This window comes from Anopheles bellator, chromosome X, assembly GCF_943735745.2.
Source record: "Anopheles bellator chromosome X, idAnoBellAS_SP24_06.2, whole genome shotgun sequence".
NCBI lineage: Eukaryota > Metazoa > Arthropoda > Insecta > Diptera > Culicidae > Anopheles > Anopheles bellator.
In genome coordinates this window covers 1,692,825-1,711,126 of record NC_071287.1, presented here as the reverse complement: position 1 = coordinate 1,711,126, position 18,302 = coordinate 1,692,825, and the positions used below count along the sequence as shown (strand labels likewise).

General features: G+C 47.3%; 4 protein-coding genes across 5 annotated transcripts; 3 read left to right on the top strand and 1 right to left on the bottom strand.

The window, feature by feature from the left end:
* LOC131213369 (transcription factor btd) lies at positions 1 to 2,924 on the top strand. Of its 2 annotated transcripts, XM_058207400.1 has the most exons (6): positions 1 to 242; positions 364 to 670; positions 722 to 1,140; positions 1,276 to 1,787; positions 1,994 to 2,319; positions 2,442 to 2,924. In XM_058207400.1, exons 2-6 carry the CDS (start codon positions 392 to 394, stop codon positions 2,445 to 2,447), a joined length of 1,542 nt encoding a protein of 513 aa, XP_058063383.1. In that variant the 5' UTR covers positions 1 to 242; positions 364 to 391; the 3' UTR covers positions 2,448 to 2,924. The 2 variants fall into 2 exon arrangements, with proteins under 2 accessions (XP_058063383.1, XP_058063382.1); XM_058207399.1 differs by having other exon boundaries at positions 364 to 1,140; positions 2,003 to 2,319.
* A 35-nt stretch (positions 2,925 to 2,959) lies between these two features.
* LOC131213906 (uncharacterized) lies at positions 2,960 to 10,256 on the bottom strand. Its single transcript, XM_058208129.1, has 6 exons — positions 9,894 to 10,256; positions 9,196 to 9,316; positions 4,901 to 7,077; positions 4,433 to 4,813; positions 3,894 to 4,339; positions 2,960 to 3,791 (listed from the first exon to the last, which is right to left on the bottom strand). Exons 1-6 carry the CDS (start codon positions 9,940 to 9,942, stop codon positions 3,744 to 3,746), a joined length of 3,222 nt encoding a protein of 1,073 aa, XP_058064112.1. The 5' UTR covers positions 9,943 to 10,256; the 3' UTR covers positions 2,960 to 3,743.
* A 617-nt stretch (positions 10,257 to 10,873) lies between these two features.
* Positions 10,874 to 12,220, top strand: LOC131213475 (COP9 signalosome complex subunit 5-like). Its single transcript, XM_058207516.1, has 2 exons — positions 10,874 to 11,543; positions 11,623 to 12,220. Exons 1-2 carry the CDS (start codon positions 10,985 to 10,987, stop codon positions 12,090 to 12,092), a joined length of 1,029 nt encoding a protein of 342 aa, XP_058063499.1. The 5' UTR covers positions 10,874 to 10,984; the 3' UTR covers positions 12,093 to 12,220.
* A 995-nt stretch (positions 12,221 to 13,215) lies between these two features.
* LOC131213185 (uncharacterized) lies at positions 13,216 to 18,021 on the top strand. Its single transcript, XM_058207176.1, has 7 exons — positions 13,216 to 13,530; positions 13,604 to 13,698; positions 14,271 to 15,528; positions 15,634 to 16,367; positions 16,463 to 16,659; positions 16,737 to 16,841; positions 16,915 to 18,021. Exons 1-7 carry the CDS (start codon positions 13,491 to 13,493, stop codon positions 16,973 to 16,975), a joined length of 2,490 nt encoding a protein of 829 aa, XP_058063159.1. The 5' UTR covers positions 13,216 to 13,490; the 3' UTR covers positions 16,976 to 18,021.
* Positions 18,022 to 18,302: the final 281 nt, after the last annotated feature.

The following is an 18,302-nucleotide window of genomic DNA, read 5'->3' as shown; positions in this document are numbered from 1 at the left end:
CGGCAACTATACTCGTTGGGCGAACCGGCTATCCGTCGAAAAGACGGGGTGACCAACAGTGACTGCTGCGGACGTTCGTCAGCCTGCACCTCCCTCGGTTGACTCACACCGGAGGCCTTCCCCGTCACTCCCACGCCGAAAGTGTTGGCCGCTCCCGGACGAATCCCGGAACGCTTCGCCAGCGTGTTGGCTGCATCGGGCGCATCGGTGCGACCTGGCCTGGATTTCGCTGACCACCCGCAGTTAGCTATCGATTTTTCTGCTCCGCTCCGCTGGCGTGCCCGCAGCGCAGCGCCCGTGTCACAGTGTGTTGTTGTTAATGCGTGTGTTCTTTTACACCCGGTGTCTGTGCGGGGTTTGCAGGATGGAACTGTGAACAGGGGGCGACAGAATGACGCCGGCCCAGAAGAACGCCTACCTAGAGGCCCACATGGTCGTGCAGCAGCAGATGGCGCAAGCTGCACTGCAGCTCCAGCAACACCAGCAGCATCAACAACATCTGCAACAGCAACACCAGCAGCACCAGCAGCAGCAGCAGCAACAGCAGCAGCAACAGTGCCAAGGCTCGACCCGCTCGGCGAAGAAGTCCAAGACCAGCCACGATAGTCAACCGTTCCATCACCACCATCACCACCAACAGCACCAACTCAACCATCCGCAACAGCAACAAGTACACCCGCAACAACACCAGCAGCAGACGGGAGGGTGCCTCCAGCAGCAGCAGCAGCAGCAGCAGCAGCAGCAGCAGCAGCATGCCACTAGCGGCACGTCCTCCACCATCTCCTCGCTCCCGAATCCGACTGTCAACCAGTACCCTAGCACGATCAAGGTGCCGCAGATCACTGCCGGTTCGCTCCCGGGTGCAACCGGTGGCGGCAGCAGCGGCGGCGGCGGTGATGGTGGCAGCGGAAGCGCCACCGGTGACGCTTCTCTTGCCACCACCACAACCGCTGCTGCCGCTGCGGCTTCTGCTGCGGCGTCCGCTGCTGCGGCGGTATCGGCAGCCGCCGTTACCACCGCAGCCGCCGCCGCTGGCAGCAATAGCAGCAGTAGCGGTAGCAACAGTACCTTCACCGTGCCGGATGACGTCGGTCTGGGATACGAAGGTGGAGTACGCGTTCTTCAAAGTTTGGGGAACTGGTACATCGGCCTCACCTCGCCACTACTAGCTTATCTCTAACCGTTTGTCAATCTTTCTTCTCTTGTTCGCCCGTTTTTACTTTCCGCTCTGTCCCGCCACCCGTGCCGTGTGCGCGCACCGGACCCGTGTGTCAGGTCACCGGAGATACCGCCGAACATACCGCGCCCCAACCTGATACCGTTCACGGAGCCGTACGCCGAGGGTGGCTCGATGCATCCGGCCACGCGGTTGAAGGCGCTCCAGCAGGTCCACCAGTCGTCAGCGGCCGTCGCAGTCGCCGCTGCCGCTGCCGCAGCCGCGGCAGCCGTCAACTCGGTCGCCAGCACGTTCGGGACGGGCTCGTCACGGAAGGCGAGCTCGTCCGGGAAGACAAAAGGTGGCACAGGGAGTTGCGCCGACGTGGCGCTCACGACCCCCCCGAAACCCGTCTTCGAGTGTAGCGTGTGCGGGAAGGGTTTGGCCCGGAAGGACAAACTGACGATACACATGCGCATCCACACGGGGGAGAAACCGTACGTGTGCGAGGTGTGCGATCGCGCCTTCGCACGCCGCGACAAGCTGGTCATACACATGAACAAGTTCAAGCACATCACGCCGACGAACATAGCGCCGCTCGGCAAGCGTCAAAACCGGACGCCCTCGCTAGGTTTGGATGCCGGTTTTTGGGGGCTCGCTCACTTCCGCCTCGTTCTCACAAACGTTTTTGTTTTTTTTTCTCCATTTGTCTCTCTACATATTTTCTCCTAATCTTTATTTCACGCGCTTTCCCCCACTCCCACTCAATCAACCCCACCCACGTGTTTGTGGATGCAACTCCCAACCCACTCCCTTCCCAATCTCATTCATTTTTAGCGATTAAAGAGGAAAACAAAGCGGAAGACAATAAGAACTTGCTGGTCGACCATCAAGCGTTAGCGACGCAAACGCTAACCACCGTGGTCAACAGCCTTGCGGCACAGCACCAGCAGCAACAGCAGGACCTGCAGCAGCAGCAACAGCAACACCAATCAAACCAACTGTTGTCCCAGCAGCAAGCCGCGGTTGGATCAGCGCAACTAACCAGCATGGCCCTATCGCACCAGCAACAGCACCATCCACTATCCTGGACTTGCGAGCTATGCGGACGTATGTTTAACTCTCGGGACGAGTGGACCCTGCACGCAAAAAGCCATCTGGAGGTGAATTTACGAAGCGGGATTACGATAGACGTACAACTATGAGCTTCTTCTCACTTTCCTTTTCTCTCTCTCTCTCTCTCCCCCCACTCTCTACGTTTTGTTCGAATGAGACGAATGCACAGTATTGACAAAGTGCCGTAGGACTGGTGCCGCAACTCAATCTAACAGCTGTCGCCACCGCCGTCAAGCAATTGAAGAATAATCTGATGAGCTGTACATAAAAACTGCAGTACCCGGTAGCCAACCGAAAACATTCCACGTGAGCCCCCGATGCGTCGATCTTGCCGGACGGCAACCCGACCACTGTTGGAAGTATCACTAACGGCACTCGTCAACCGTGTCAGCATTCCCTAGCAAAGGGGGTTTGTTAGTCTACGTTGGAAACCATAGAAAAACATATCGGACATACCGGAACCAGAGTTTCCGTAAAGCGCGTGAGATAGCAAATATGGATCCACAAGGCGCATGAATAAAGAGAGAACAATAGAGGGAGGGGAACAAACAATTGTATCATTCACTTGCTCCGCTTTGTTCTAATTATGTTTAATTATGTACTTTCAGAAGTAAAACTATTATCTTTCATACCGAAACTCTCTATTTTTTAACGGAAATTTGGAAGAACATAAATCACATTTTGGGATACGATTTTGGTCAATTTTTATTATTGTCTAGTGTTCTTTTTTACAGAATGATATTGGTATTTGGTTGTCCAGTTAAGTAACACCAATTAACTTTTGCGTCATCCAAAAACACATATACGGAAAGTAAAACAAATAAAAGGATAATACAGCATTGCCTAACACTAGTGGTTCTTGATGTGAGAAAGAGCGCTTCGTGATCCGTGATTTTGTAAAACCTAACACGAACCAAACAAGGTGCCCAAAATTGTATTTAACATTTCAATCTTTTTCATAATTCCTTTTTCTTGCACCGTCTTCGATTATGGCATTCTTTGCATTTTGGTTCCTCTGTCGTTCATATTTATATCAAAGTAATCCGGCTCACCCCCTCTTATCCTTCTGGACGACCTATGACAACTTTTCGCTTTTTGGTAGCCTTATTTTTTTTCCAAATTCAGTTCGCGAAGATTTTTTCATTTTCTACTTGGATGCACTCAAAGGTGCATCGACCACAATGCAATGCACTTGAATGTGCATTGCATATACAGTATTGTTCCTTCAAAAGTATCCTCACTTTTCCTTTTTGTGAATCCGCACTGTTAAAGCATTGTGTTGCATTCTAAAAATAACACCTGGTACACGTTAATCCATTCGTTTGTCGTGTTTTATTGTTTTTTGTAGAAGACCCTTCTCCAGGTGAAGCGTGCTTATAAAAATACATTGCCCTACTGCACGCAGACTATTTCCATTTAGGCTGCTCCAAGATCCCAACCTGTTCCTTCGTTGAGTTTGACGGCTAGCTCTTTACTGCTTCCAAAGGCCCAACTTACGATCCATACAGTACTCCGTTGACTACGGGAGTCGATGGGAAAGCGGAGAAAAGAAACAAAAATACCAATCATTTTATTTCGGTATAAATTTACTCGGAATAGGAGAAGCTGTTGTAGTACTTACGCCGCACTCTTTGGCTGTTACTTCGTCCTTGCACCAGTACGCTGGTCCCCAGCTGCATTGGTTCTGTCCGAGCAGGGTTGCGTGTTTTTTTGAGACGTGCTCTACCACCGCATCGCCGTTCAGATCTTCTCTGGGCTTAACGTCGTCTTCCTCGGAGGCAAACTCGCGCCCAGTCAGCAATGGTCCACCGGCAGCTGGCTGCATCGTGCTGCACATGTCGATATTCACGCACACTTGCTCGCGCTCGATCGAATGCTTGAGCTGCTGAGCCATGCTCATGCCATACACCGCCAGCAGTCGATCACACTGAGCATAGTGTGTAGCCGGAAGAGCATTGCATATGCGGTCCGCGTACTTGCTGATGTGTTGCTCAAGACCTCCATCGCTTAACAGCTCATCGAGCGATTTTACCGCACCCTGACAAACCGCGCATTCGACGATTTCCCCTGGGAGAAAAAGAAATGACAACATGAAACAGCCGTCGAAGTGACGGATAGCATCGTGGCGTCTGCCGCATAGTGTTCCCACTCACTACTTACTCTTCGATTGCTCGAGAAGGGCTACTTCCTGGCGGGCTTGGGGCTCGCAGATTGCAAGCTTTATGCAGATCTCACGAGGTGGCAGCGTTTGGAGGAATTTGATGATGAAATCGCCATACTGATCGACGAGCTTGTTGCATTGCTTGTTGATAGTGGAAGGCATCTTGGAGCAAACGTTATGAACAGCCCGCTCAATCTCGGCACGCGTTTTCTTATCCTCAAGCTCCGATTCCAGCTTAACCATCACGAATTCACACAAAGCACATTGCGGAGGTTCCTTCGACAAGCTTCCGTCACGCGACGGCGTGATCAGAAGCTCTTTGGGTGGATCTACGACAGCTGGTTCAACAACATAGTCGAGGAGCGCTTCGTCAACCTCCACTGTTGGATAGACAATAAACAATGACAGATATATTAGTAATACTGCAAAAGGCTACCATTACTTTTTTGCAGGTTTTCACTTCTTACACTCTTCAGGTTCCAGGATGAGGCAGAAACCTAGCGCGTGGCAAATCTCCTTTGGTGACAATCGATTCAACACCATTTCAATGATCTGATCCATGTGTTGTTCCATGTACTTTTCACACCGCGGCTGATACTTCACCTTCATCCTGTCGCACACGTGCTCGAGCGCATGTTTTATTTCTTCCCTGCTTTTCTTGTTCTTTATACGCTTTTCCGCTTGCTTCACCATCTCCTGGCAAACCAGGCACTCGGGCGTACCAGTCATCGGTGCCTGATCAATCGTTACGTGTCCGTTGACGGTACTGTCAGGGATTTCGTTCGTCTCGATGTCGCCAGAAGTGGCCTCTGCCTTTCGTGAGCGCTGTTCGTATTCGAGTTCCATGCCAAGAAGACTGAGATCAGGCCGCTGATCGACACACAGCTTTATGAATACGCAGATCTCCTGTGGCGTGAAGTCCGATGCCAACATCTCGACTAGCTCAGCAGTATAGGCGTCCACGAAGTCGGTACATTCCATCCGCAGCTTGGGCGACAGGGTGGTGCAAAGCCGGCTGAGCGCAGATTCAATGTTCTTCTTTGATCGATCTGTCTTCACTGATTCTTCGAGTTGGCTAACGGCGAACAAGCATAGTGGGCATGTTGGCTTATCACTGCCAGCATTCGCATCGACTGTTACTTCGACCTGTCCCGGAGCGAACACCTCCGCATCGACGTTACCGTTGGCCGGGCACATGCGCATCGTCGGACACACTTGGCGGGGATCCATCGATTGTATGAGTAGTGCAATCACTGCATCACCATAGACGTCGATGAAATTATGGCATTCGCCTCGAATCGATGTCGGTAGCCGATTGCAGGTAGTTTCTACAACGCGCTTGATCTTATCCTCGTTCCCGGGCTCACTGAGCGCTTCCTGCACGAAGTGCATAAAATACTCGCATAGCGTGCAGTACTTGCCGGTTTCGACCAACTGTAGCGAGCTGGGAGCACCCATGATGCGATCGATCGTTAGCTGGGCTTGCTGAATCTCCAGCGTTGAAAGGGTTGGTTCGTTTGCGCCCAGTACCGGTCGGATGGACGACGTTTCGTGCTCAATCGCGACAGCAACAGGTACTAGTGGCATCAGAGGACCATCGCTACTACCAACCCCTCCGCCGACATTCTTCGGACACACACCGATCATAAAGCAGGCATCGTTGCTGTTAAGATTGTGCACTAGCGTTTCGTAGATCTCGGCATAATACTGATCGACCAAGTTTGTGCATTCGCCAGCGAACGATTTCGTCTGCTTGCAGAGCCCCTCCAGCACCTGCTTGAACTCGAGCTCGGTAGTATTCGCAATCAGTACATCGCGCAGATGGTCCACCAACTGTTCGCACAACTTGCACGGAACATCATCCCGGCAATCGTCAACACCTTCGGTGCAGCCAGGCCCCATCTTTATCACACCGACACCACCGAGTGGCCTAATTTCGATCTCTTCGGTCTCCTTTTCCTTCTCGTGTTGGTGGAACTTGCTTGAGCAAACACCGCTCAAATGACAAACGGCATCCTGCGTCAGGTGGTTGCTCAGCTGCTCGTACATCTCGCCAAAATACGACAACACGATGCTCGAGCAAGCATCCGAGTACGACGACATCTGACCACAAAAGCGCAGGAAGCCCTCCAGCACCATGTCTCGGTCAGACGAGCGGAATCGGTTCACAATATCCCCGGCGATAGTGTTGCAATTGGCACACGTGAATTTGTAATTGCTTTCATTGTCATACTCTTCGCTCTCTCTTTCCGTAACAACCTCTGATTTATCGCTTGGTTGCGGCGTATTCATCGATGGTATTTCTGCGAGCAGTTTGTCGATAGCCGCATTGTTGCACAACCCTGCCACGCTGCACACAACGTTCGGGTTCATTTGCGATGCAAGTGCCTCCACCAGCTCCGGGATAAAGTCGTCAGCCAGCTTGCGACACTCCTTCTTTACTACCTTGACCGGGATCAAATTGCACGAACCCTCGAAGACGGCCTTTAGGTCAGATTGTGTTTCGTTGCTCTCGAGTTGATCGCGCGCCTGCTTCACCATGTCCAGGCAGATGTTACAAATCTCATCGTTGTCCACTGGGTACTGTTGCCGCTCCCACACGGTCTGGATGCAGTGCGAAACAGCGCCACACAATTTTGCATTCCTGAAAATTACGAATATGAGTTACAATTTAATAATATTCGTTTTGCTGATACGTCGTCCACACAGCTTAGTTTATTGTAAGCTACACATACGGTGGTCACGTTGGTCATCTTAGTGACTACAAAATATCAACATTATAATCAATAACCATCTTATCCGGCATCATAATCAACAATCGGTCTGGAGTAGGGCATCTCTCCATCGCCATCGCTCACAATCCGGAGCCTTCGTCCGCCAATCTGCTATCCCAGCAGGTTTAGCTTCGCCGCTGACGGGGAACGGGGTCTACCACGCACCCTTTGTCCCGGAGATCGCTTAAGGACACTGTAATCAGTGCATCTACTATTTCAAATGTTTGCTTTGCTATTTCACACAAACACTTCGACAAACAAAATTCTCGTTTCCTCGACAAAAGGTGTTGAGGCACTGAGAGTCGTGACTCATCCTCAATTATTTGCAATCGTCTTGGCAATAGCTACATAACAAAGAGAGAACGATACATCATTCATTGCGAATAACGAAACGAAAAAACGAAGTCCTTGTATTCTTTCTTCCTGGCCGAATTAGCTGTATCAAGGATGTACTGATCAGCAGCATCCAGATAATTTAATTTAATTTTTATATTAGCGCAGCGATGACACAAGGTCATAAAAGTAATCATTTCCCGAGAACGCGAGCACATCATTTGCTGACAGACAAATGTACAAGAAATTTAGCGGGGTGGAGGCACGTGTGTGTTATGATCGTAAAAGCTTTTCCCACATACGATCCTCTCACGCTGTGCACGCTCTCACTACAACCAGTGATGGGATCATAACCATACACTGAGGCCAGATATCTAGACTAATGCATTTGAAATCATTGTTATTGATATCGTACGGATTGGTATTAAAAGGAATGTTCCTTGAGTGCTGGTGACACTAGTCGTGATTCGGCATACGATATACGCCATCGAAATAATAATCATCTTCGTCGTCATCAGGGCATTTGTAAGATACTTTGCACATTTGGATCCTACAAAACTGAAACGCAGCAAATTTGCGGTAGTTGTTAGTTTGCTGTTCACGTAAAATATTTATAACAACGAACACGTCATTCTCCGGTAATTACTTGTGGTAAGTGTGACAGCAGGTTGACGCACAAGCGCAACGAATTATTGCACAATCACCTGAAGGGCAATCCAAAGTATAACGGGCAACAAATGCTAGGGAGGCGTTGCAAGACGTTAGCGGCACTCCGAGAAAATTGGATTAAAATGTAACCAAGCGTTGACTGCTGTTGGGAGTGCTGAAGACCCTATGGTAGGGCAAGGGGATTTTAGGGAAAGCCTATAATCCTTTCATATGGTACTTCCGGTCGTTGACCTTGGCCACTGCAGATATTCTGTCACATAGAGGGTTCCACGTTTATGCAACGCGGAAGATCTCCTAGCTATTGATAAGACAGACTAGTTGCCGTGAATGTAACATGAAACCTTGCAATGGGTTCGCCAAGTCTTATCGTGAGCTGTATCTGTAGACAAAATCAAATAACAAAAGAATTTATAGATGTGTGAGGTAAAAACCTCAATAGTTCCATCCCGGGCAATCTTATAGCGCCTCGAGTTTGTTTTCGAAATGCTGCTGAGGGGAAACATAAGTTTGAGCGAACGATGATAACCTACCACCCTGAATCTCTTTCCCTGCCCCACTAACTTCACCATTCGGAATGTTCTCTCCATATACGACAAGAGCAAATGATGCGGAATATTCTGCGATTGATGAATCATCACCCCATTCTAGCACAACGTAGATAGTAAATGAGGGTATTATTGGTCGAGCGCCATTCAACGAAAAATAAACAATAAACAAGTTCTAGGGCGCTGCGAACACGATTCCGGGGGGCTTCTTTGGCAATGACATGAGGATCATGTGCAGTTTTTTTCCATGATTGTACCTATGTTTTGCCGGTTCGCGATTCTGTGTGCCCATTTGTGACTCCGACTTTCCAACGACTCACGGCAAATAAATTTAAAAATACTAAATGCATAAATGGTATACGCATAAATGTATGCATTTTTATGTAAGGCATAGTTTATTATGCGGGATAATTGTGGTTTCAAAATCATGTTTTTCCTTACCTTATGTCAGAACACCAGTAGGACGGTCCCCAGGTACACTCCTTAGCGCCCAGCAGCTGCTTATTATTGCTTGATGAATCGCTCGATTGTTTGACTGGAGAACTTTGCACCACAGCAAAACCTGACCATGGAGTTGATGGTAATGGTGAATGAAAATGATGATCAGCATGCAGGGGGGAGAACAAAAACAAAAAACAATGATTAAATTATCAAATTTTTTAAAAAGATTGCTCATTTGTCTTCCTCGTGTAGGCGACGACCATTTCGTCAACAGGGCAATGATTTTGCTAGGCCTAATACTCTCTCTCTCTCTCTGGAGTTCCGTGTTCGCTTGCAGGACAACAAAGAACGATTCAAATAATTTGGTTCAAATGGCGATATGCATCGCTTAAAACGCAAATGCAGGTTTCCAGCCCCTTTCGGCCCCCTTTCTGGATGGATCGTTGTTATCAGCTCAGCCGTTTCGTTGTGTCCGTTATGCGGTGCAAAGCCAAAATAGCAGCGTAATCATCGCGGAACAAAGAAAACAAGGAAACCAACACTGACGCGTTCGTGTTTTGATCATTATCCCGATGACTCGGTTGCACGGCTTTTCGCTGATACGCAGTTTCTCGAAGATGTAGAAATGGATGGCGGAAGATGCTTACAGCGCGAAGTAAAGGTAAATTTTTACGAGCAAATACGAAAGCATAACTTACATAGCCAAAGCAACCAGCAGCCAGCAAAACAGGCCAACCGCTTCTCCATCTTGGCCTACGCCTCACAGCGAGAAACACTAGCCTTGGGTAACTATTCTTGCAATGGTAGTTGTAATTTCGCGTTGTAAACGTTCCAGAGACGTCGATCGATGACTCACAAGACAGCAAAATACAACTAACAAGCACACAATACTGATGACGACTGTACGCGTTGCAAGCGTTTCCCGTTGCCAATAGTTTTGCCCTCACTCATCCAATGCTTCAACTGCGAATGATGGCGACTCAGGGTCTTTGGTCGACTCCACGGGTCGTGTCGATGGCAGCTGATTCAATTACTGCCATACCGCGTGTGAGTGCGACCGAAAGGCGCACTACTGAAACGAAGGGCGTGTGACTCAGGTGGTCGAGAGAAAGAGAAGGAAGTTTATGAACATAGGACAGATAGAGTCAAATAGGCCAATGGAAATTTTTCTTCCAAGCACTGCGCTTGACATATGCGAAATCGCTATATAAAAGAACGGGTTGTAGACGGTTTCGCCTACCCGGGAATGTGTTCCGATGCCGGGGCCCGTTTAAACTAATGTACTCCATCGAAAATGATATATTTTCCGACTGTTTAGATGAAATGCTAACTGAAGCAAAACTTATTGCTGGCAATGTGTTGATTCCGCTCGAAATAGAGATGGCGCCAGGAACGTCGACTAAAGCCCGCTACACACTGCGAGCGTAAATTTTTCACCGGAAATTTTCGCACGTTACGGAAAGGCAAATTCGCAAAGAAAAAAAAGTCATCATTCAATCAATAAAATGGCTGTAATACTCATTAAATGATACGAATTTGAATAACGTTTGGTTAAGATGCGAAATTTCCAATTTTCGTAGCAAATTACAATACTTTTCACGGGGCAAGTTTCCGTTCAAGTGTCAAGATGACGGTACAAAGCCTGCTGTTGTTGACGTTTATTTCCGTTCTCCGTGAATACGCGAGTCGGTAGCCGCTAGGAACGTTTGTACAGATAATAAAATCACGATAAAACAAAAGTAATCGGTACATATACGCAGATTCGTACGACCAATAATTGCACGCGACAATGGAAATGGCAAAGAAGAATTGGGAGTTGGAGAACAACATCGTGACGCTGCCGGCAAGTGATGAAATCTTTCGATACGACGCGGAACAGCAGCAGCGCATCCTGACTGCGCGGCCTTGGGAAAAGGATCCACACTTTTTTAAGGACATCAAAATTTCGGCCCTGGCGCTGCTGAAAATGGTCATGCACTCGCGCTCGGGAGGCCCGCTCGAGGTGATGGGTTTGCTGTTGGGAAAAGTCGATCAAGACGCAATGGTCGTGATGGATGCTTTCGCACTTCCCGTCGAAGGCACGGAAACCCGGGTCAATGCGCAGTCCCAAGCTTACGAGTACATGACTGCGTACATCGAATCGGCGAAGGAAGTGGGTCGTTGCGAGAACGCCATCGGTTGGTACCATAGCCACCCAGGCTACGGATGCTGGTTGTCCGGAATTGACGTCAACACGCAGATGCTCAACCAAAACTACCAGGAACCGTTTGTGGCGATCGTTGTTGATCCGGTTAGAACCGTGTCGGCCGGCAAGGTGTGTCTCGGTGCGTTCAGAACCTATCCCAAAGGTGAGAAACTCGGCGAACTGCAAACTGCTGCTCTCCAATGGATGGTTAGTTACTGGTTGATGTGTATTTTTTCGCCTAGGTTACAAGCCGCCGAACGAAGAACCGTCCGAGTATCAAACGATCCCATTGAACAAAATTGAAGATTTTGGCGTACATTGCAAACAGTACTATCAGCTCGATGTGACGTACTTCAAGTCGGCCCTCGATCGCAAGCTGCTTGATTCACTCTGGAACAAGTACTGGATGAACACGCTGGGCAGCTCGGGCATTTTGAGCAACCCGGATTACACGACGGGCCAGATTTTGGACCTCTCGGAGAAGCTCGAACTGAGCGAAGCCAGTCTTGGCCGCGGACAGTTCATGGCCAGCGGTACGACGGACCCGAACGAAAAGCGCACCGAAGACAAACTTTCCAAGGCAACGCGTGATTGCAGCCGCGCTTCTATCGAACTGATTCACGGGCTGATGGCGCAGATAGCGAAGCACAAGCTGTTCAATACGGTCAATACCGGGAATAGCACCAAGCCAGAGCCGATGAACTCCAATTAATCTTTACTTGTAGTAACACCGGAAACAATTTGAATAACTTGTGCTTCACTTCTATTTCATACGAATAAAAGCGCAAAAGGAGATTATAAATAACAACGCAATGGAAGATACCTTGAATAAATCCTAATCTCAATATCTCAATATCATATTTCAATATTTTGCCATCTTGTAAAATTTGAAGCATTCTAAACGATTAAATTACCATTCAAATTCACCTATCGTGCAATAGTACCGACATCGTGTCTTGAAAGTACTTAGCAATCGCTCTGTGATGTTTTTTTACGCATTGTTGTTGTTAGTATCGTTTAAGAGATTTTGGGCATGAGCATCTTTCATCTCTTGGCGATACATTCTATGCAGCACCACAGAAGCATTGAAGCGCCGACTATATACGGCGGATGGCTATCTCTGACTGTCAAATGCTTCAATCAGTATAAAGACAGTTGCTTAATAGCGCCATCAGACCTTACCTATATACTTTATTTAACTGGCAATCACAACTACCGAGCGGTCCTGGTCTGCAGCCGTTCCTATTATAAACCAACAAATAACATTTAAGGATGTAAACGAATGCCTGCGCCATCACCAACAATAGTTGTAGTTCGCTTACGGAGCATTTTTACATTCTTATTTATTATTAAATAGTTACAGCAGCATTTTTTGCTCTGACTCCATACATTCAAAGCTGGTAGTAGTGCTGGTAACCAAGTGTCTTTAAACCAGCAGTGCCCAGAGAAAAGGACTAAAATCACCTAGAATTAACAGAGGCACCAGCGGATTCGAAGCAGCAGGGAGTAGAATAAAGACATCTGGAACTTAGCAGCTACCTCGATTTATCAGTGCGGTCTGCCTACTAACGTTAGCGGCAGCAAGCCCTATCATCGGTCCGAAATAGATCTGAGCTTCACGCAAGATTTTGTAGAATAATAACCCCATATCGCTCCGCGGTTAGTTGTGCACGAAAACTCTTGCAGATATAGGTCGTTGTGTGCCCAAGCAGATGTCTGTTATCCAGCGGTAAGCAAAATTACTTAGTTCCAATGAGAACACAAGTAACCAACGTCTTCCATCGTGAACTGTGCCAGCGGTTTCGTGTAGAGCAGAGATACGTTTAGTTTAGCATAATATAAATACATATCTGCGAGTCTGGAATCTACGACGGAACTGCATCTGCCCCTTGACGCGATCGACGAAACATGTTTCTGCTTGTCGGAGCGGAGCACACTCCTAAAACGATCGCGGAATAGATAGAATATTTTGTTTTCGAGCGATTTCGGCGGTAGACAATCAATCTTACACCAACCTTCGAAAGCAAAACCGAAACGAAACGGTAGGGTTTTGCTTCATCCGAAGCAACGATTAGTTGCCAGCGTTATAGATAGGAAGCGAGTGGGCACAATGTGGAAGTGTCATAAATGTTGCAAACCGGTATTTTTCGGTAAGTTTCTCCTTTTGTGCATTTCAACGTAACTCCAGTAAAACAACTTCTTTCATCATCATAATTTTTGCAGCCGAACGCAAACAATCTCTTGGTTATGATTGGCATCCAGAGTGTTTGCGATGCGAAGAGTGCGGTAAACGCCTGAATCCGGGACAACATGCCGAGGTAAGCAATATGTTGTTTAGACATTATTCTTTGGGATTTTGGTTAAGAATGCTAGACTGGCTTTCTGCTGCTGCCTGCCATTTTTGTTCCTTGGCTGAAACTTTTTCGATGACTTACGTCGTTGCCTATGTTTTCGAATGGCGCTGCTGTACGATCGCTTGTGGTGACCTGCTTGAAAAAGCCATTAAAACTTGAACGATCATGTTTCATGCCCGCTGCTACCGATACTGAATGGAAATCAGTAAGACTTGAACGATCATGTATCGAAACCGAACAGTAGAAGCGAGGAACAGTAAATTAAACAATTCGTAACTATCAACGCATTGAGTCAGTCGTATTCGAAACGGCAGTCTTCAACCAGGGTCAGTCTCTGCCGGCGAGCGACAAGGCACTCTCAAAAGTCTTAAACAGTTAGTCTCAGGCGGTACAGTAAATCGAGCTCAAACGAGAAAAACAAACCACACGTACAGAAACACCACTACACTTCACTATATTTACGCTGGCTTTTAGTTTCTGTCAATGTGTCTCTCACTGATATTTTTGTTTCATGTCTACATGTTTTAATATTTTAGCATAAAGGTGTACCGTATTGTCACGTGCCATGCTACGGGGCGCTTTTCGGACCGCAATTGTTCGGGCACGGCACTCGTGTGGAGTCCCATAAGAGTTTCGGCCAGCCGAACCAGAAGAAGCTAGCAACCCAGCGATCCCCGGCCGGCCCAGTTGTTCCCAGAGGCCATCTCGAATCAAAGTTACGATGCTACAATCAATTCTACAATAACAAAAGTATGGAGGTCCGGAGCCGTGAGGTGAACGGGCGGTTGGTGCTGGAGGGAGCATTGCGTATTTATTGGGGTGTCCAGGGAATGATTCACCTCAAAGAGGACGACGATCAGCGTACGGTGGTAACGGTCCGAAAGCGCAATTCATACCGCCAGAGCAATCCAGCGTCGATTGTCGGCCCACCGCCCGAGGCTACCAATGATCTTGACGACGCTGGCATTGAAACAGGCGAAGAAGGAAAAGAAAACATGCTTCATGTCGGTGAACAGGGACCCCAGCCAGTCGCTACGGTTGGTGCAAGCACGATGAGCTCTGCAGAACCGGATAGCAACAACGATACTACGACTATCTCGGAAAGCATTTCTTACGATACGCTGAGTCTCTCATCCGAGCTCAATTCGATCGACTCGAAACCCAACTCGAGCGAATCTTCAAAGGATACTTCACCGAGCCACGATAAGTGTGTGACACTCCCTGCTAAATTGAATGTCGGCCAACTCAACTGGGACGAGATAGACGACCTGCTGCAGGTAGAACGACGCAAGGATGAAAGCGAAAAGCTCTATTGTACGATGCCTTCTCCACTACCGCTCGGCTCATGCTCAGGTGGCGACAGCAGTCTTACTAGTGAAAGCGTGACGGATACGGACTACAAAACGCTTACCCAGCACACTGCGAGCGCTTGCGGTGATAGTGAACGGATCGCCACTCGGGGCGGTAAGAGTAGCAACATTGGCAGTGGCACATCAACAGAAACCACGTCGGTCATAGATGGACCATCAACGACCACCGACGAAGATTTTCGGACACCAGAGGCAACACTCCGGTCGCACGATTTCGAAGCGTTTAAAATGCAGATCAGCCAAGAGTTTATCGATGGTGCCGCCGAAATGGGAACTACCGACGGTACGCTCAAGCTCAATCAACCGATTGATCCCACGCGTATCAATGATTCACTGAAGCTTTACAACGATGGTGTAATGAATCGTAGCCTTTCGGACGAGCAGTGTAGAAACGTGTTGTCCCTACCAACTGGTCACATTACAGGTATGTTCATGAGCTCTATCCTATTCTATTACTTTAACTATTCCACCTAGTATAACTGAAATATTTAATTTTCTGTATCACTTGCCATGGTTTATTCCTATTCAGATTCGTTTCATGTGGAGCAGAGAAATGCAGAAGACGGTAGTGGGGCATTGCGATATTCTGCAAACGTTCGCAATGGGAAGCCGAAAAACGATGGGATCGTAGCGCAACATGCTAAACGGTTTCAGTCACATCGCAACAGGCAATCGGAAACACCGTCGTCGGAGATGGTTACTAGCGACGGGGACGTCACGTCTCCAATCACTGACAGTGACACTTGGACCGCCGAGCGATGTTTACTGCGATCTAAGTCTCAGGGCAATTATTATTCCGGGAATAGCTTCATGGATAGTGACGACGATGTAGAGGGCGGGGACGACGGACTGTGTTCCGGCTCGGAAACACTCAAACCATCTGCGCGGGCCGTCGGCTCTATCCAGATACGCATGGATTGTTATGATGAACTCGAGAGCCCGTCTTCGGCACACGGTGTAAGTGCACCGATGCAAAATGGAAACGGCACACGGTCGGTAGTTCCAGGAACGAATACAACATCCGAGTACAGTACCAGCATCAGTGGTCACGCAGTGACCGATGATGGTGTGGTTTTGCGAAAACCACCCAAAACGGGTTCAACGGCGATCAAGCGGCGCTCAGGTAATAGGCGCTCCCGAACGAAGCTGAAGCGGCGGTGCTCTATCAACGGCCACTTCTATAACCGCGAGACGTCCTTTTTTACGCCACCGTACGGTTCGCAGATGAACGTTTGGGTCACGTCGCTAGTCAACACCCAAGAGGTAAGCTACATAAATGCCGTACCGGTTGTGGAGATCCTGTGGCTTCTGTTTTGTCATTTCGTTTCACCGTGATGTTTTGTCTTGCTTCCCGTTAGTTGATAAATCTCCTGCTAGAAAAGTATAAAGTCGAGTCGAAGGCCGAAAACTTCGCACTGTTTATTGTACGTGATAATGGCGAACAGAAGAAGTTAAAGGACGACGACCATCCACTCTTGACGCGCGTCATCCTCGGACCGCACGAAGACATTGCACGCCTTTTTCTGATGGATGGACAGCAAACGCCAGAAATAAGGTAAGATAACTTGTTTCGATAATGGTTATTTGTTTTATTCAAGTATGACTTTACGAATTGTATGTTTGTACGAGCAGCAGCGAAGTGGCGCAATTTTTGAATCTCTCCGTGCCCGAGTGTCGCGCCATCCTTGAGCGCTATCACGAAGAGGAACAGCGCGAACTGTATCGAATACGTTTCAAGTGAGTTCCGGATTTAAGAGGAACTATCCTTAGTTGACCATCACTTATGCTAACTTTCCATCTTTCTGTTTAGATTTGCCGAACTTCGCAAGCGGATAGTTCAGCGAATGGAATCGTTAAAAGTGCGACTGTAAGACGGTTGTTGTTGGTGAAGCGTTTTTTTCAGTTTGTCAAAGGCAAACGCATTATTATTTTTGTTCGAACTTTGTGTATTTTTGTTTGTTGATGGTATAAGAGAAGCTAGTTATGGGGGAATGCCAAAACAAGTTTTAATGCGAACGGTGAGGGAAACTAACATGTACCACATTAACACTCGTAGTGATAAGTGCTTCTGTCGAAAACATGTTCTAAGTTCCCGAACCTCATCAACCGGAAATAAAATAGAGCTGTCCTTATTTTTTATGCCTGTCTGGTGCGCCATATGGAATGAGCGGGAGGCGTGAAATCACACAGTATTCTGCTGTGTAAAACATTTCACTTTTAGTACAGTCGTTTTCTACAGTTTATTGCGAATATGTGTCTATTTCCGTTGAACGACAGATAAACAGCTAATAATTATGCAACTGATGTTTAAAAAATATAGAATTTATCCTTATATTTTTAGTATTCTCTGGAAAGAGTCAAAGTTTTAGTTTCTATATAGTAATTGCAATCTCCGATACATGTCTTGACGGCATACCATTATTCGTCAATGCATACATCATAACATACCCTGTCATTTATTTAGTTTTTTCTCGTTCGAGTTTATTAATTCTATTTTGTCAGGCCGATGTACAGGTTAACAGGAAAATACACGGATATCATATAGCATCCTCGAATTGATCCATAACGCTAAGTTGCGTACTGAATAATAATTAATAATTATAACACAAGGCACCAATATTAACAAAAATGGCGTTCGATACTCATAATCTTTCGTTGACGGAAACAGTTTAGGCTCAAATATGTATTCGTGCTGCAACCGCTTTGCAGTCGATTGCAAAAAGGGATCGTACGAAACGAACTTCTTGAGTGAGGAAAAGTGAGAAAAAAGCAATGAAAAGCAAAATGGCTACAATCATGTGAAAAAGAAGTACAGTGAATTCTATAAAAGTAGCGTAGTTGGTAATTCCTTTGTTTACGGAGAATAATAACAAATCAAAAGATAGCGAAAGAGTGAAAGCAAAGACGTAGAAGACATCTAGACTAGGCTTTGATAAAATAAATCTATTGTACTAACTCACTTTATAAAAAAATTACATGTTTTCAATATTCGAATCTCAGTATCATTGAAAACTATCAGTCCCCTGATCGGTCCGTCCGTAATTCACCTACCGTTTTCAGATGCATTTTAGAAACTCTTAAAGACATATCAATCAAACATCACTTTTCTTCCGAAGCTTAAATATGCCTAAAATCCTGAATCCTGTGGTGGACCAAAGTTTAAATCAAACGCTCATCTGGCAATGTGCAACTGTCAAG

Bases quoted from the DNA above. Each gene is read 5' to 3' on its own strand.
- LOC131213369 (XM_058207399.1), top strand. From the start codon at position 392: ATGACGCCGGCCCAGAAGAACGCCTACCTAGAGGCCCACATGGTCGTG. The intron at 1,141-1,275 runs GTACATCGGCCT...CCCGTGTGTCAG, and splicing joins CTTCAAAGTTTGGGGAACTG to GTCACCGGAGATACCGCCGA. The intron at 1,788-2,002 runs GTTTGGATGCCG...TAGCGATTAAAG, and splicing joins AAACCGGACGCCCTCGCTAG to AGGAAAACAAAGCGGAAGAC.
- LOC131213906 (XM_058208129.1), bottom strand. From the start codon at position 9,942: ATGGAGAAGCGGTTGGCCTGTTTTGCTGGCTGCTGGTTGCTTTGGCTA. The intron at 4,814-4,900 runs GTAAGAAGTGAA...TCTATCCAACAG, and splicing joins CATCCTGGAACCTGAAGAGT to TGGAGGTTGACGAAGCGCTC. The intron at 4,340-4,432 runs GTAAGTAGTGAG...TTTTTCTCCCAG, and splicing joins CCTTCTCGAGCAATCGAAGA to GGGAAATCGTCGAATGCGCG.
- LOC131213475 (XM_058207516.1), top strand. From the start codon at position 10,985: ATGGAAATGGCAAAGAAGAATTGGGAGTTGGAGAACAACATCGTGACG. The intron at 11,544-11,622 runs GTGAGAAACTCG...TTTTTCGCCTAG, and splicing joins GTTCAGAACCTATCCCAAAG to GTTACAAGCCGCCGAACGAA.
- LOC131213185 (XM_058207176.1), top strand. From the start codon at position 13,491: ATGTGGAAGTGTCATAAATGTTGCAAACCGGTATTTTTCG. The intron at 13,699-14,270 runs GTAAGCAATATG...TTAATATTTTAG, and splicing joins ATCCGGGACAACATGCCGAG to CATAAAGGTGTACCGTATTG. The intron at 16,842-16,914 runs GTGAGTTCCGGA...CTTTCTGTTTAG, and splicing joins CTGTATCGAATACGTTTCAA to ATTTGCCGAACTTCGCAAGC.